We start from the raw sequence: 17,374 nt of genomic DNA on the forward strand, positions 1-17,374 counted from the left end.
TGCTGAGATGTGGCTGTAGTAGCCAAAGCGTCACTGAGCTGAGTGATGCCCCACAGCAGTTTCTGATTTTTCTGCTGCTGTAACTGAATGACTTGAGACAAAGACAGCTCCAATGGTGGAAAAGACATGATAAGACAAAATGACTCTCAAACTTTCCACAGAGATAGGCTGCCAGTGAACTGAAACTTGAACATTGACCAACAGGATCAATTGAGAGAATTCATACTCATACAACACATGAAGGAAATGCCTCAGCTATGCAGAAAAGACAACAGCTACTAAGAAACTTGATTCATGAATGGGCATAGATTGAAAGACTTACCATGATGTAGAAATCACAGAATGCAATGATCATCACTGCCTACAGTCTTGAGCAACACAAGAAGCATGACATGTTGCCCTAACAGAATGAACTAGTACACAAGCAAAAATCACTGGGCTCAAAGCCACTCATAAAAACTTGAAAAACGGGATGCCTGCTCCAGTACAATGAACTAATACACAACAAGAAACTCTAAAACAGACTGAAAGATTAAACTTTTTACCTTGCTACCAACGTTTTTTGGCATATGAGCGGAGGGGAAAACCACCACAGTCCATTAGATACGAAGGCACTATAACATGCAAAGATTAGATTAGATTAGATTAATATTCGTTCCGTGGATCATGAATATGATATTTCGTAATGATGTGGAACGAGTCAAATTTTCCAATAAATGAGATAATTAAGTTAATTTAACAACATAATTAAGTTAATATAACAACTTTTTTAAATTTCTTTTTTTTTATTTTTTTGTTTGGTTTTTTCCTTAATTTATATCTAAAAATTCCTCTATGGAGTAGAAGGAGTTGTCATTCAGAAATTCTTTTAATTTCTTCTTAAATACTTGTTGGTTATCTGTCAGACTTTTGATACTATTTGGTAAGTGACCAAATACTTTAGTGGCAGTATAATTCACCCCTTTATGTACCAAAGTTAGATTTAATCCTGAATAGTGAAGATCATCCTTTCTCCTAGTATTGTAGTTATGCACACTGCTATTACTTTTGAATTGGGTTTGGTTGTTAATAACAAATTTCATAAGAGAGTATATATACTGAGAAGCTACTGTGAATATCCCTAGATCCTTAAATAAATGTCTGCAGACTCGTCACTAATCTTCTATCATCTCATGAGGAGTGAAGAAACACTCTTTTACAGCACAACTGTTTATTACAGTGACTAAACAATGTACACTTCTGAGAGAGAGTATCTTCACAATTTGGTAACTGAAAACTATCTATCCTGGACGATATCTTGAGGAACAGGAAAGAGAGTTTGGCACAGTCCTATGAGAAAAGAGTTTGTGGGCAGCCACTGGTAACAGTGCCAAAGTGATACCTCATGAGCAGCTGTTGGAAGCATGATGGTAGATGTGGCTCATGGTGAAGATGACATGACAACTTGGTGGGCAGTGGGAGCAACAGGAGTCATGGTAGGCCGGGTCCACTGCAGAGACTTGAAGCAGTTCTTGATCCATCAGAGTCTAGGGCATGTCTCACCTCCTCTGAGCAGAGCATGGACCTATGTATCTGCTGTAGTACCACACGAGCATATGACTACAAATGTAAAATAGTGCCTACCGATCTCAGCCCTGTTTGCTGCAACTCACAGGCCACATAGTGGCAAAATTGGTGCCCCTAGATGCTGTGGCAGCTGCTGGTAGCTCAGATGTACACAGTACCTTGCCTCATCTGTATACTAACAACTTCATAGGCAAAGCAGGGGCCTTACCTGGTCTGCTAAACATAGAAGGAAGTGCAGTGGTTGAACAATGCAGGGACAGCCTTGCATACACCACACACGTATTATTGAGCATACCTAATGGTGTTTTTCTTCAAAGGTTAGGAGTTTTTGGTTCCATTATCTGACTGTTACTAAGGGAAACAAGAGGTGGTGTAGCAGGGGAGTTGTCCCTAGTCACACATCAGAGCATAGTGTATGCTAGCTTGCAGAGCAGAATGAAATGGGTAGAGCTTAACCACATTTGTTGCTTCTAAGAGTGAAAATGCTGTGTTGCTATTTTTCCTTAGGTATCAGTGTTTGATTAAATGTGCCACCACTAACATATTGGACAGTGTAACACCACCACATTCACTGAACACCCATACCATTCTGATTGTGCAGTTGTTACTATCATCTGCTTACTGAGAAAGATGGTGCAGTGCTTAGCACACTGGACTCACATTCGAGAGAGTGATAGTTTGAACACATGTCCAGCCATCCCAATTTAGGTTTTCTGTGATTTTCCCAAATCCCATCAGGCAAATGCTGGGATGGTTCCTCTGAAAGGGCACGTTAAACACTTAACTCCTCCTCCACTGTCATCTTCTCACAGTGACTGCAATATAACTGCCTTTCCAAGAAAAGCTGAAGGCACCTTATGAATAGGATTTTTTATTTGCAGTATGCCTAAAACAGAGATAACCAAACTGGGTGAAGGACGCTGTCTATACTTATTTTCTCAAGTCCTTGCAGTTAGAGCTTATTTTAGTTCCTGTTAGTTCAACACTAACAAGTCCTTTCAGCTATCAGAATATCTGAATGAGAATTATTAATGTGTAAATTCCAAAACACTCTACTAACTTAAGTAATACTCTATTTTCAATTGAATATGACTTGGAAAGTGATGATAATTTTCCTTTCAGTCCACCTCCTCACAACCTACAGAATTATTTCTGAACTGCTCTGACAGTTGTGTTCCCTGATACATGGCTCCTGCAAAGGATTGCGCAGCTGGCAGTCAGTGCTATATGAAGACATGCACAAAGGTATCCACTGCTGTTGGGGATAGCTCTGCTTTGCTGCATGTTCCCAATGCCATAATTAATAAAATAACATAGGGCTCATTCTGCTGAAGAACTCTGTGTCTGCAAGTTCTCAAATAAGAATCTGCAATTTGTAGGAATCCATGGACAGAAACAGACTGTTGTACAAAATAATGTAGAGCTCACTACTTTTTGCAACTTTTCCAGTCAGGACTACAATAAGAATCTGGTGTCGTATTATGCTTCAGAACCCTAAAATGCTTATTTTTCTCACTTGTACTAAAACACGTCTTATGATATGAGAGGAGGGAATTACTGATATGTTCCTCAGAAAATTATTTACTTATATGCTGCTACCAAGTACTGAAAAGTTCCTTAGTTCTTTTTTGTGTGTTGCATAAATTTTGGTATCACCTCATAGTACTTTGTGAGAGGGTTCTTTTTTATGGGAGCAAAATAGAGTGGATGATATTCTGATGACTTAATAATATTGCTGCAGAAGAAGCTGAGTAGCACTGTGGTGTAGAGGTTATGATACTAAACTATTGCATGGAGGGTCATGAGTTCAAAACTCACCTGGACTGTACAACTTTAATTTCTATATTTGGTTCGAGTACATTCTAGAAGTATCCACAAATGTGAAGAATCATTGTACTTGAATGTTCTGTAGCTGTATATACATTGTATGTGTCCTTGCCGGAGGCAGTTCGCTCCACACTTTTGTATGTGCAAGTGCTGAATAAACCTTCATTAAATGAAGTTAGTGTTTGTCATTCATCTAATTACACCTTATTCTACATGACATTATTCTGATGGAGATGCTGGATATTGGAACTTGTGATAGCGCACATTATCGATGACACAGTGGCTTCCAACAGGCCATGACAGAGCCGCCATTTACGTGGCGAGAAACCCGAGTTCGAGCAATATTCAACAGATCGCAATCTCTTGGAGACAGAAGAAGAAGAAGAAGAAGAAGAGGATGTTACAATGACAGCAACTGTGTGCCACCACATGAGACAGCCTTCCAGGTCATCTGGTGATGATTGCCAAGATCCAAACAAGTGGCTGAAGGTATATGAGCATATAACCAAATTTAACAAATGGGATGACACCATGTGTTTGGCAAACGTGTTTTTCTACTTGGAGGGCACTGTCAAGCAATGGTATGAGAACAATGAGGAGAAGTTCACAAGCTGGGAAGTATTCCAGGCGGAACTGGGCAAGTTTTTTGGCGACACACAATGACAGAAGTGCATGGCTGAAGATAAATTGAAGTGCAGGGCACAGCGTCCAGGAGAAACAACAGCATCCTACATTCAAGACGTCTTGGAGCTGTGTAAAATAGTGGATCCTAGAATGAAGGAGGAAGATAATGTTGCACATCTCATGAAGGGTGTTGCTGAGGACAAATATCAATCCCTACTACTGAAGGAGGTTCCAACCACAGTCAACTCCATAAAATGGTGCCAGTATATCGAGACAATGCACATGCAAGAAGTTTGAACAGATTTCAAATGTCATATTGATGTCTGAGATGGAGGAAGGAACTGATTTCACAAGTGTCCTTCATCAGATAGTGAGAGAGGAAGTTCAGTAGGTACTTGGATTGCACAGCGAGCAAAAAACTGAGAAGGTTCAAGAGGTCATAAGGGAGGAAGTGGAACAGACATTGAACCCAATCTCTTGTCCTTCATTCCCCTTTAAAACGGTGAAAAAGTTGAGACCCAGGAGGAGTTACATTCCTACAGTGCCGCATGAGGAACCTGTTTGTGCACTGTTTCCACTGCGAGTGACCAGGAGATGTGGTGTACTAGTGTCAAGAAAGGCAGCAGATATTTGATGACGCCCATGCCAGAAGACAGCAAACTGATCTTAGCCGATGCCAACTCTGGGATGATGAAGATGAACAAGAAGACATGGGTGCAGGATGACATAGGCCACCATCGCCGCAAACTAGCCATTGGAGATTACGCTCCCCCAGGTCTCCATCGCCGCTTAGAAGCTCCAGCCGATCACCTACCTGCTGCAACCTGGAGGTAAAGGGTGTGACATTCCTTGGAGGTGATGCCGCCAAAGAGAAAAATCCTCCGCCGTCGATCACTACAAAAATGATAGGAAACTATGTCAATATTCTCATGGATGACTGACCAGCCCAAGCTCTTGTCAACGCTGGAGCATCATATTCAGTCATTTCAGAGAAGTATCATCACCAGTTACAGAAAACCGTATTCGTTGGCAACAAAACATCTCTGCTGAAGGTGGCTAATGGGAAATATGTAAAACCTACAGGAACATGTGTCATTCATGTGGGTATAAGTGGCCATACACAGCCCTCAAGTTTCATCGTCTTACAAGAGTGCAGTCATGACGTCATCCTCAGATGGGACTTTTTGAAAGCTTCTCAGGTAATTATAGATTGTGGTTGCTCGAAGATTATGCTAGACGAGATGAGATACTGTGGACAGTAAGATGCACATCCGAGTGTGTGGAGACTGTGTGTGCTGGATGAAGTGATCACTCCTTAAGTCGGCACTAGAAAGGTAACTGTCATGTGTCATGCCATGCATCAATCCATCAATCTTGTAATGGAATGTAAGAAAAGCATACCACTGAAGAATAACTTGGTCATCCCAGCCTCTGTTGTCTCGTTTAAGAATGGATCCATTGAATTGTGGATAGTTAACTGTTGCCGAGAACTGCATATCCTTTCAAGGTGCATGTGCATGTGCACTGCTGGCCGTGGTGGTCTCGCGGTTCTAGGCACTCAGTCCAGAACCGTGCGACTGCTACGGTCACAGGTTCGAATCCTGCCTCGGGCATGGATGTGTGTGATGTCCTTAGGTTAGTTAGGTTTAAGTAGTTCTAAGTTCTAGGGGACTGATGGCCACAGATGTTAAGTCCCATAGTGCTCAGAGCCATTTGAACCATTTTTTTTTTTTTTTTTTTTTGCATGTGCACTGAGCCATTAACTGAAGAACAACTGAGCATCATAGAAACCTCTCATGCTGAGTCTGTGGACGAAATTGGCACTACCACTATGAGAGAAGATCTTCTAGATTGACTATCACCAGATCCCACTAAGGAACAACAGGAGAAGCTACATGCTTCAAGATTTCTCTGAATGCAAATTAGACAAATCGATGGTGAAGCACCGGATTAGCACTGGAGACCATCAATGAATAAGCCACTGAGCACACAGTGTGTCAGCAATGGAACATCAAATAATTCACAACGAGGTACAGAATATGATGAAAAATGACATCATTCAGTCTTCACTGGCTCACTCATACCAATTCCACCAGCCAAGACGCCTTTCCAGTGTGTTGAGATTGACCTCCTTGGATGATTTCAAATGTCTGCTAGTGGCAATAGATGAATTATTGTTTGCACTGATTATCTTACATGCTATGATATTACAAAAGCTGTGAAAACAGCTGAAGCATCCAAGGTATCCAAATTCATCATGGAAGACATTGTATTAAAACACTGTGCCCCAAGGTCATTAATTACGGATCGAGGGAAAGTTTTTCAATCAAATCTTATGACAGAGATAAACCGTCGGTGCAACGTTACTCATCACATGACGACTGCCTACCATCTGCAAACTAACAGGCTTACTGAATGCCTTAATAAGACCTTGGCCAACATGCTATCAATGTTCATAATTGTTGAGCAGAGCACCTTGGATGAGCTGCTACCTTTCATGACATTTTCCTACAACACTGCCAAACAAAACACCACAGGATTTTTGCCATTTTTCCTGGTGCATGGACATGAGGTAACTACGATGATGGACACGTTACATCCTGATGACATGTATGATGATTACATCAGCTGGGTGTTAACCAGAGCTGAGAAAGCTCAGCAGTTAGCTTGACTCCACATGCTGCAGGCTCAAGAAACAATCACCGAAGGTACGATGCGAGCCACCACCCTATTGTCTACCAGCCTGGTGACCTTGTCTGGATCTTCACTCCTGTTCGGAATGTTGGTCTCTCTGAGAAGCTCATCAGGTGATACTTTGGACCTTATAAGGTTGTAAGACAGTTGGCTTATGTTACTTATGAAGTTGAAGATTTTGACTCCGACACAAGACAATGAAAGACCAGAGATACGGTCCACACCCTTTGAATGAGGCCCTGCAAGGATCCTGCAACCCAGGGTAAATTCAAAGCTCCAGCAACAGGCAACAAGCGGAAAGGTAGCATAGTGGCAAAAGAAGTTCTAAGAAGATCACTGCCAGGGTGAGAATCAGTCATCAGGAGTCAGAGTATGCAGGACTGATGACTTGTTCCCAGACTAGGATGATGTAACAATGAGACGCTGTTCTTTTAAGGAGGGTGCAGTGTCACAGAAGAAGTTGAGTAGCACAGTCACTGTTGTGTAGTGGTTATGATACTAAACTGTTGCATGGAGGGTTGTGAGTTCAAAACTCACCTGGACTGTACAATTTTAATTTCTATATTCTAGAAGTATCCACAATTGTCAAGAATCATTGTACTCTAATGTTCTGTAGCTGTATATATCCTGTATGTGTCATGGCCAGAGGCTGTTTGTTCAGTGCTCTTCTATGTTTAAGTGCTGAATAAACCTTCGTTAAGTGAAGTTAGTGTTCGTCACTCATCTAATTACACCTTCTTCTACTTGACAATATGATAGCAGTCCCACCTGCTCTATTTGATCTGTCAATCGAAACTCATTTTGGCTACTCAAAGAACATGCAGATAGTGATGTCTTCTTGCTGTATACTGAACCAAGACAATGTTTCTCAGTTGATATTTTAATATCTGTAGCATTGTTCCTTGGTTAGTTATCATAACCACACTGAAGTGGTATGGCACACTTTTTTTCCTGCACTTTTTGTAAGTCATGACCTCAAGAGTGCACTGCCTGCACTAGATATATTGGGCTTAATATATCCTCCAATTATTTAATTAATTTTTTGTGCTGGACACAGATTGAGTAAAAATTAATTTGGTAACTCCCCACAAATTTAAAATATTTCATGGTGATATTGAATGCCATCTTACTGTTGCATTTCTTTTCAATCTTAATTGTACTTGTTCATACAATGCACAAATGTGAACACACACTCACACAGCCATTGTATGGAGTGAGAGAGATGAGTGAGGTCTGTTGGTCAATACATGTGGACTACCATTTCACAATCTTTGTGCTTTGTGAGAGGTTTCCCAAATTCCTGGCAGTGAAAGACTTGTGGAAAGGAAACTGAAAGGTAATGGACTTTAATGCTGAAGAGCTGCTATAAAGCAATACTTGATTGTTTACCAGAAGATTAATTGCATGGATTTTGTGTAAGGGTATATTGCTAATAGCCAACCCATCCACAATCAGTACGAAAGATTTCTCAAAGGCATCAGGGCATTGATTTGTGATCTGAGGTTTTCCTAGCGTACAGAAATCTTGAAAATTTCTTGGGTATTCAGCCAGGTAGCGTCATCCAAAAGGCACGATATTTTGGCAATCCGACTTCTTGCCATGGCAAGAAGTCACCCTGCCGAAATATCGCACCTTTTGGACGACGCTACCTGGCTGAATACTCGAGAAATTTTCAAGACATCATGGCATTGATTCCAGTAGAGTAGAATGATGTTTTATCTCCCACTAAGGGTTTTCTATGTTCATTCAAAGGACACCTGCATTTGTAGGTCCACACAGCAATAGTTTCTATACCTATCTTGTTGAGGTTTGGTGACTGTGGATCATAATACCATTAGTTTTATTCTGTTTTGGCCTTGAAACCAATCCTGAAAAGCTCTGCTTTGGTGGATTGGCTGTGGTCCTGTAAATAAATTATCTATTTAATTAATCCACTTATTTTTAAATAACATGTTAGTAATCAGCACTCTGTATTAGTATTTTCTGTAGCATTTAAGAACTCAAGTCCTATCATAACTGAGTGGACTAGATTGAAGAGTCTTATTAAGAATGGCGTTTACTGAGTCCATCATGTGATGGCTGTCATAGCCCAAATGCCACAATAAGACTGAACAGTTCAATTAGATACAAACAATTTGGTATCGAACTGAGATATGTAGAACATTGGACAATTTGAACTATTTAAGAAAACTTGACAAATATGTCTACTGTCAGCAATGTAATGTAATTATAAACTATTTTTATTCAATGTTAATACAAGAAAGAACAATGAATATCTATTTCAGTGGTGAAAAAATACAATGCATCAGATTTTCTGACAACATAATAATAGTTGTGAATTCAGAAAAGCAAAAGGACAATGGGGTTTTATTCAATTCAATACAAAAGAGGAAATTCAAAGTAACAGCTAAAAAAAATAGAACATTAAATTAATGGCACTGAGGAAAGTAGTAAATATATCAGCATAGATAAAAAACATCAGGTACTAAAGTTATCTGTGTCAAGCTGTTCAGACTATCACAGAAGTAGGCCTATAGTCACAGATAATAGATGCTCAATACAAATAAACAGAAGAAACAACAAAACAAGCATTTACGACTAAGACATTCCAACTAATTAACATATCAAAGATGAAATATATAAATACAATGCAAAATCAGTTGTATGGGATTCACTTGTCTATGAAAAATGGAATCAGGCAGAGAATTCTCTGGTAGCTACAGTAATTTACATACAGGAGAAATAGAACAGAAAAATAAAGATGGAAATAATAACAAATATCTCAAAGCACTACAGGAAGCAAAGGAAATATAAATAAACAGGTTTTCAGGACCCAACATGTAGGCTGCACTGTATGACAGGCATGTTGTGTTGAAGTAGCATAAGCCTGATTTATCATTGTGCTTTGCATGGTGGCCTGCACATCAGGAGCAAATAAATGATTTTCAAGCCCCTGCTATGTAGCACGGCCTGCATGATAGGTGTGTTGTCAGAGTAGTACTTTCCTACTTTATTGAATTGTATCGCAGGGGCTACACGTGCCAATGAGGATGATTGGGGACAGGTTGCGATGGATAGCGGAGCTGACGGACAGAGTGAGGAGGAGGTGGAAATGCACAGAGACAGGGGAGGAGGGGGAGAGGCACGAAGCAGGTGGAAGGTGTTGAGGGCTGTTGGGTAGGTGGAAAAGGAAGAGAGGGAGTCGGAGATGGAAAGAGAGTGGGGTAGGAGGATATGATCGGAGGAAGGGGGGAGGTAGATATGTGCAGAGAGAGAGATCAACAGAATAGACAAAGAGAGTGGGAGAAGAATGAGATGAACAGACAGAGGGAGAAGAGGTGGTCGCAGAGAGGAGGAGTATGAGGTGTATTCAACATCTGTGTTGAATGCATACACAGGCAGAGCTGTGGGGAAAAAGCCAGTGGACAAAATAAAAATACAGAAGATGCAATTCATTTGATACATCTTTAGACACATCACCATCCTCATCAACGAATCTAGTGAAAACATATGGGGCTCGAAACTATTAGGGTGACAAAGGAAACTGTGCTTTCAGGTCATCATGACTAGAACAGAGTGCATCAACTATGTAGGTGGCATTAAGAGAACACCAAATGATGGAGTAAAGTGATAGCTTTGACAAGCAGTAGCCTTTAGGATAGGAATGAATGAAAACTATGAAACAAACTCTTGCGCTATTTGCTGTTCGTACCTGCAGGAAACAGATGTCTCCCTGATGATACAGTAGCTCAACTCTTGGCTTCATTATGTATTCTAGAATATTAACATATGCCTTTCCAATAAGAAGACCATCAGTTTTTTACAGGGACCCTGTCCCTGAGCCAAGATGTAGTCCCAAATTCCAACAGAAAAGCATCCAATTCTCTCTTTTTGGATGAGATTCTTCAAATCAAAATGCTCTTCAAATGGCTGGTACTCCTAGTAATATTAAAACTGTTCACCTATTAACAAAACTGCTCACAAATTCAACAAAGACATTCATTTAACAAATCCAAGCTCAAACAAGTGTAGCCCTAAAACACAAAAGATATTTTTTATCATGCATTCATGCATGTTCTGCGCTACAATAACGTAAAGCTATTTTTATAAAATACAATTGCATTTACGATACTATACACAATCAATTTATTTATATCTCACCTGAACTGCAAAACTGGTAACAGAAGAAAATATATTTTCATCAGAAAATATGACTCTGCTCAAGTCAAAGTCAGCATATTCTTATGATAAACAGTCAAGCATTGTTTTATAGCAGCTCTTCAGCATAAAAGCCCATTATCTTCCAGCCTTCTTCCCACAGTTCCAGTACTGTCAGGAAACAGAACTCTCCCTGTTGACAGGGGCGCATATGTTGTCAATAGTATGTCAGTCATCTTTCTCTGTGAATGCACAGAGTCACTCACTCCCACTATTTTTGTCTGATACGTCCTGTTTCAACACAGTCTCTCCACCAGTGCCTAGCCATCCTGAACAGTACCCTCTATTTCTCACCAGCATCAGATGTGCAATAATTTCTGTCCTCAGTCAGTATGATAACATGAACTGTTATCTCTTGAGCCACTGAGCTTGCATTATAACTGACGCATTTGTGATTTAGTGCACCATTTATTTAGAGAGAGAGAGAGAGGGTGGGGAGAGGGGGGGGGGGGAGAGAGGGAGAGAGAGAGGGAGTGAGTGAGTGAGTGAGTGAGTGAGTGAGTGGGTGGGTGGGTGAGTGGGTGAGTGAGTGGGTGGGTGGGTGGGTGGGTGAGTGGGTGAGTGGGTGAGTGGGTGGGTGGGTGGGTGGATGGTTTAAGGGCACTCAACAGTGAGGCTATGAGCATCCTCATGTATATAAAAGACCATTTATGGTTAAGGGACACAAATTAATAAATTTAAAACTAAAAGTTTATCAGGTACCTAATGAGAAGGGAAACAAAATTTAACAAAATACTGCACAAATACACAAGGTTAAGAGTTAAAACAAATGATGCAATCAAAATGGCACTAAATATCACTGTGATGTATGTTAATTAAATGAAAAGTTGTAAAATTAATTTTTACTTAACCAGTGTCCTGCATGTGACATTAATTATTACCTGGAAGGTGTATTAAATCTGCAATATACACTGGTAGGAAAAACTTAAGGACAAAAGTAACTTTCACATGCTTTGTCACTGCCAAGTAACATAGCCCAATGAAACTTGTATCATACATTGAAAAACTTCTACAGTACAGTACACTGCAGTATAGGAGGTAATTAGAAGGAATATGCAATGAGGTGAACAGAAACGATACTTTTACTGGAAGACAATAATTGCACTGAATGGTTACCTGACAAGATCATTCAGTGCAGGAAGTGAGCTGTAATTTTGTACTGCAGTTTTCTTTTGAAAACCAGTTTATTTTCCAAGAACACTATGTTAACACAATTACTGGATTACTAGTTTCAGCTATATAAACTGTCATCATCTGATCCCTGAAAACAAAATAAGTTGAGGTTACATGCTTATAGTCAAAAACTAAAAAATGTAGTAGGGCATACAGAATGGCTCAGTGACAAATAATTTAAAACTGGGCAGTGGTAGTACATCATACAATGCTTACACCACTCTGTCACATGAGTACTATACAATATCTTGTAAAATAACAATTCTTTTAAATTCTGCTCATATGAATGGATATAATCCAAAGTCAACATATAATAATGAATGCCTCTAACAAGTAAAAATTTTAAAATAAAAACGTACCATAAAAAAGTTGAGGCATTAGAGTGGCATGTCAGGTGTTCTGTCATAAAGTATGTTCAACTTTAAGTGCACATGACACAAACAAGATAAAAGTATAGATCTTGGTGCTTCATGGTTTCTACATCTACATCTACATCCATACTCCACAAGCCATCTGACGGTGTGTGACGGAGGGTACCTTGAGTACCTCTGTCGGTTCTCCCTTCTATTCCAGTCTCATATTGTTCATGGAAAGAAGGATTCTCGGTATGCTTCTGTGTGGGCTCTAATCTCTCTGATTTTATCCTCATGGTCTCTTCGCGAGATATACGTAGGAGGGAGCAATATACTGCTTGACTCTTTGGTGAAGGTATGTTCTCGAAACTTTAACAAAAGCCCATACTGAGCTACTGAGCATCTCTCCTGCAGAGTCTTCTACTGGAGTTTATCTATCATCTAAATGATCCTGTAACGAAGTGCGCTGCTCTCCGCTGGATCTTCTCTATCTCTTCTATCAACCCTATCTGGTACGGATCCCACACTGCTGAGCAGTATTCAAGCAGTGGGCGAACAAGCGTACTGTAACCTACTTCCTTTGTTTTCAAATTGCATTACCTTAGGATTCTTCAAACGAATCTCAGTCTGGCATCCGCTTTACCAACGATCAACTTTATATGATCATTCCATTTTAAATCACTCCTAATGTGTACTCCCAGATAATTTATGGAATTAACTGCTTCCAGTTTCTGACCTGCTATATTGTAGCTAAATGATAAGGGATCTATCCTTCTATGTATTTGCAGCACATTACACTTGTCTACATTGAGATTCAATTGCCATTCCCTGCACCATGCGTCAATTTGCTGCAGATCCTCCTGCATTTCAGTACAATTTTCCATTGTTACAACCTCTTGATACACCAAAGCATCATCTGCAAAAAGCCTCAGTGAACGTCCGATGTCATCCACAAGGTCATTTACGTATATTGTGAATAGCAACTGTCCTATGACACTCCCCTGCGGCACACCTGAAATCACTCTTACTTCGGAAGACTTCTCTCCATTGAGAGTGACATGCTGCGTTCTGTTATCTAGGAACACTTGAATCCAATCACACAATTGGTCTGATAGTTCATATGCTCTTACTTTGTTCATTAAATGACTGCGGGGAACTGTATCGAACGCCTTGCGGAAGTCACGGAACACAGCATCTACCTGTGAACCCATGTCTATGGACCTCTGAGTCTCGTGGACGAATAGTGCGAGCTGGGTTTCACATGACTGTCTTTTTCGAAACCCATGCTGATTCCTACAGAGTAGATTTCTAGTCTCCAGAAAAGTCATTATACTCGAACATAATATGTGTTCCTAAATTCTACAACTGATCGACGTTAGAGATATAGGTCTATAGTTCTGCACATCTGTTCAACGTCCCTTCTTGAAAATGGGGATGACCTGTGCCCTTTTCCAATCCTTTGGAATGCTATGCTCTTCTAGAGACCTACGGTACACCGCTGCAAGAAGGGGGGCAAGTTCCTTCACGTACTCTGTGTAAAATCAAACTGGTATCCCATCAGGTCCAGCGGCCTTTCCGCTTTTGAGCGATTTCAATTGTTTCTCTATCCCTCTGTCATCTGTTTCAATATCTACCATTTTGTCATCTGTGTGACAATCTAGAGAAGGAACTACAGTGCAGTCTTCCTCTGTGAAACAGCTTTGGAAAAAGACATTTAGTATTTCGGCCTTTAGTCTGTCATCCTCTGTTTCAGTACCTTTTTGGTCACAGAGTGTCTGGACATTTTGTTTTGATCCACCTACCACTTTGACATAAGACCAAAATTTCTTAGGATTTTCTGCCAAGTCAGTATATAGAACTTTACTTTCAAATTCATTGAACGCCTCTCGCATAGCCCTCCTCACACTACATTTAGCTTCACATAATTTTTGTTTGTCTGCAAGGCTTTGGCTATGTTTATGTTTGCTGTGAAGTTCCCTTTGTTTCCGCAGCAGTTTTCTAACTCAGTTGTTGTACCACAGTGGCTCTTTTCCATCTCTTGCGATCTTGCTTGGCACATACTCATCTAACGCATATTGTACGATGGTTTTGAACTTTGTCCACTGATCCTCAACACTATCTGTACTTGAGACGAAACTTTTGTGTTGAGCTGTCAGGTACTCTGTAATCTGCTTTTTGTCACTTTTGCTAAACAGAAAAATCTTCCTACCTTTTTTAATATTTCTATTTATGGCTGAAATCATCGATGCATTAACCACTTTATGATCACTGATTCCCTGTTCTGCGTTAACTGTTTCAAATAGTTCGGGTCTGTTTGTCACCAGATGGTCTAATATGTTATTACCACAAGACATCCAATTACTATGTCTGAGCCTGCTTTAACCGTGACCTCCACCAAAATTATTTCACATTTCGGATGCTACAGTGGCAGTGGCAGTAACAGAGTGATTGACATCTGGATTTGGAGCATAACGAAACCTAGTGCTGAGAGTTGCCACCAGATCATGGTTTACACTGGCTGACATCAGTTACAACTAATGTAGCAGAGACATACTTTCTTTAACATTGGAATGAACTGAAGAAATGTAACATCAAAGTAGTATACACTAAGTAATCATAGCTGCAAAGTTCACACAAATTGAATACAAAAGAAACAGTATGCTGTAAATTGTCATGGATGGCTGCCAGCACCAACAGATAAAAACTGGACAATTTGTGATATATGGATGACATAATACATTACATACATTAACATGTTCATGCTATACAATAAGTATAATAGAATTAGTTTTAAGGGAATGCTACTTAGTCAACATTTACAGAATTATGAAATAGGATTTGACCTTATTGGTTGGTTTTGCTGCAAGCAAAGGATGACAATTAACAATTATGTAATAGGAAATTGAAAAACAAGCCCCCATACAATGTAGTATAGTAATACAAAATACAGTTCATGAACAAAGCATTTTTTACTAAAATTATATACCAACATAAAACTAAATATAAAATACACATTTCATTTATTACTTGTTTTCCATCTTTACATCAATGTGCCATCACTGTGTGAGTAAAACTGCAGTAGGTTTACAACTATTAGACACCATTTCTGAGAATATGTAGTAAGACTATTTATGGGGGAAGTTAACATAAGTTACACCTAGGTCATACTTTAAACACAGATAGTACTAATGACAAAGCTGACTGACTATGAAAAGGAGGGTATTGGTTTCATACTTCAAGCAACTAAAAGTTGCTGCCATCCATAAAGTAATGTAGACCTTCTAAGTAACATGGAATTAGTACCAAAGTGTACAAAACTGTATCTGTAGCATATGGTTGCTTTAACTAGGCTATTATTCTTTAGGTTATTGACCATCACTCATATTTTGTTGCAGTAAGATTGGTACTGGAACTATGATTACAAGGATCCTTGTTCCAGTGCACTGTTATGTTGTAGCTCAAGGTCCAGGTCAGAGTACTCAACAGAAAAGTATCTATGCACAGAAAACGTCATCCATATATGTCTCATTTTATGTTTTGTTTCAACAGGTTTGTATTGATGGCGAAATTCTAGCTCCAGCTGTAAACGCACATCAGCTTCTACTAACTAGCCCATCAGAAAACATCACTGGTCACTTCAAAGTGATTTTTGGAACCCATGGTAGCATGGGATGTTCAGATCATGATTTAACTTTAAAATTAAATTTAAGTGGCGAGTTTCTTGTGGCAAGAAATGCTGATGCTTGGCCCCATTCACAATGTGCTATTGAGAAACAGGAGCTGAAACTGGAATGGGGAAATCAAACACCTCTCACAGAAGCCTGCTACAGATCATCAGTTTCAATGGGCATACTTCGTAGATACACAGCCTCCTTTGAACTTGAAAATGTAAGTATATGACTAACTGGCAAATACTATAACAATGGTGCAATGAAAATATTTAAATATTAGCTATTATTCCCTTTGAAACTATACTACCAATTAATATACAATAAACAGATATTTCAGCTCTTTAAAATAATAATTTGTAGCACTTGAAATTTTATTGATACAGCACATACAAAAATATAACTATCTATAACATGTAAAGCATAATGAAATGGTCTCTTCCAATAACCCTTATTGCATAATTTATTGATAAACCTCAACCAAAACATAAGATATTTGATTATTATTATTTCCTAAGTAATTATTCTCCTTTCTTACATAATATGGAAGGCTTACGTTGTCTAATACTTCTAAATTACAAATGTAAGTAGTGAAAAATCTTAAGTTCTTTAAATTTGCCAAGTACTAGTACCAGTAATGTATGAATATTTAATTTTTGCTGCAACCTTTATTTCAAAGCTACAACTGATAATATCATTTTGGCATACATTGAAGCCATTTTCCAAATCATACTTATACAATATTTTTCGTAAAATCTCAAATCAAAACAATACAACATCATAATATATTAATCATTAACATGCCACCTTATATCAACATTGTTTGAAATTATAGATTAACTTATTACTAGCCTACAATTAAATTGAGATAAACAAGTGTAACTTCTGCCACTATAAATTATATTTTCAATAATCTGCATATGTGATGTTAATGCATCACAAGCAAAAAATTGTATGAATTCTTGCACAGGCCACCAAAAGCAAATTTAAGAACTACATCACAAAAACATTATGTGTTATCTTAATACCATCATAATATCTACACTCCTGGAAATGGAAAAAAGAACACATTGACACCGGTGTGTCAGACCCACCATACTTGCTCCGGACACTGCGAGAGGGCTGTACAAGCAATGATCACACGCACGGCACAGCGGACACACCAGGAACCGCGGTGTTGGCCGTCGAATGGCGCTAGCTGCGCAGCATTTGTGCACCGCCGCCGTCAGTGTCAGCCAGTTTGCCGTGGCA

At 39.3% G+C, this 17,374-nt stretch overlaps 1 protein-coding gene across 2 annotated transcripts in view; it reads left to right on the top strand.

The window, feature by feature from the left end:
- Window positions 1-17,374, top strand: part of LOC124721097 — a 654,343-nt gene that overhangs the window by 550,257 nt on the left and 86,712 nt on the right. For both annotated transcript variants that reach the window (XM_047245917.1, XM_047245918.1), the window contains exon 19: window positions 16,005-16,343. In XM_047245917.1, coding sequence (XP_047101873.1) covers window positions 16,005-16,343 — 339 coding nt within the window. The remainder of the gene's footprint in view (window positions 1-16,004; window positions 16,344-17,374) is intronic.

Source organism: Schistocerca piceifrons, chromosome X (genome assembly GCF_021461385.2).
Source record: "Schistocerca piceifrons isolate TAMUIC-IGC-003096 chromosome X, iqSchPice1.1, whole genome shotgun sequence".
Classification (NCBI taxonomy): Eukaryota; Metazoa; Arthropoda; class Insecta; order Orthoptera; family Acrididae; genus Schistocerca; species Schistocerca piceifrons.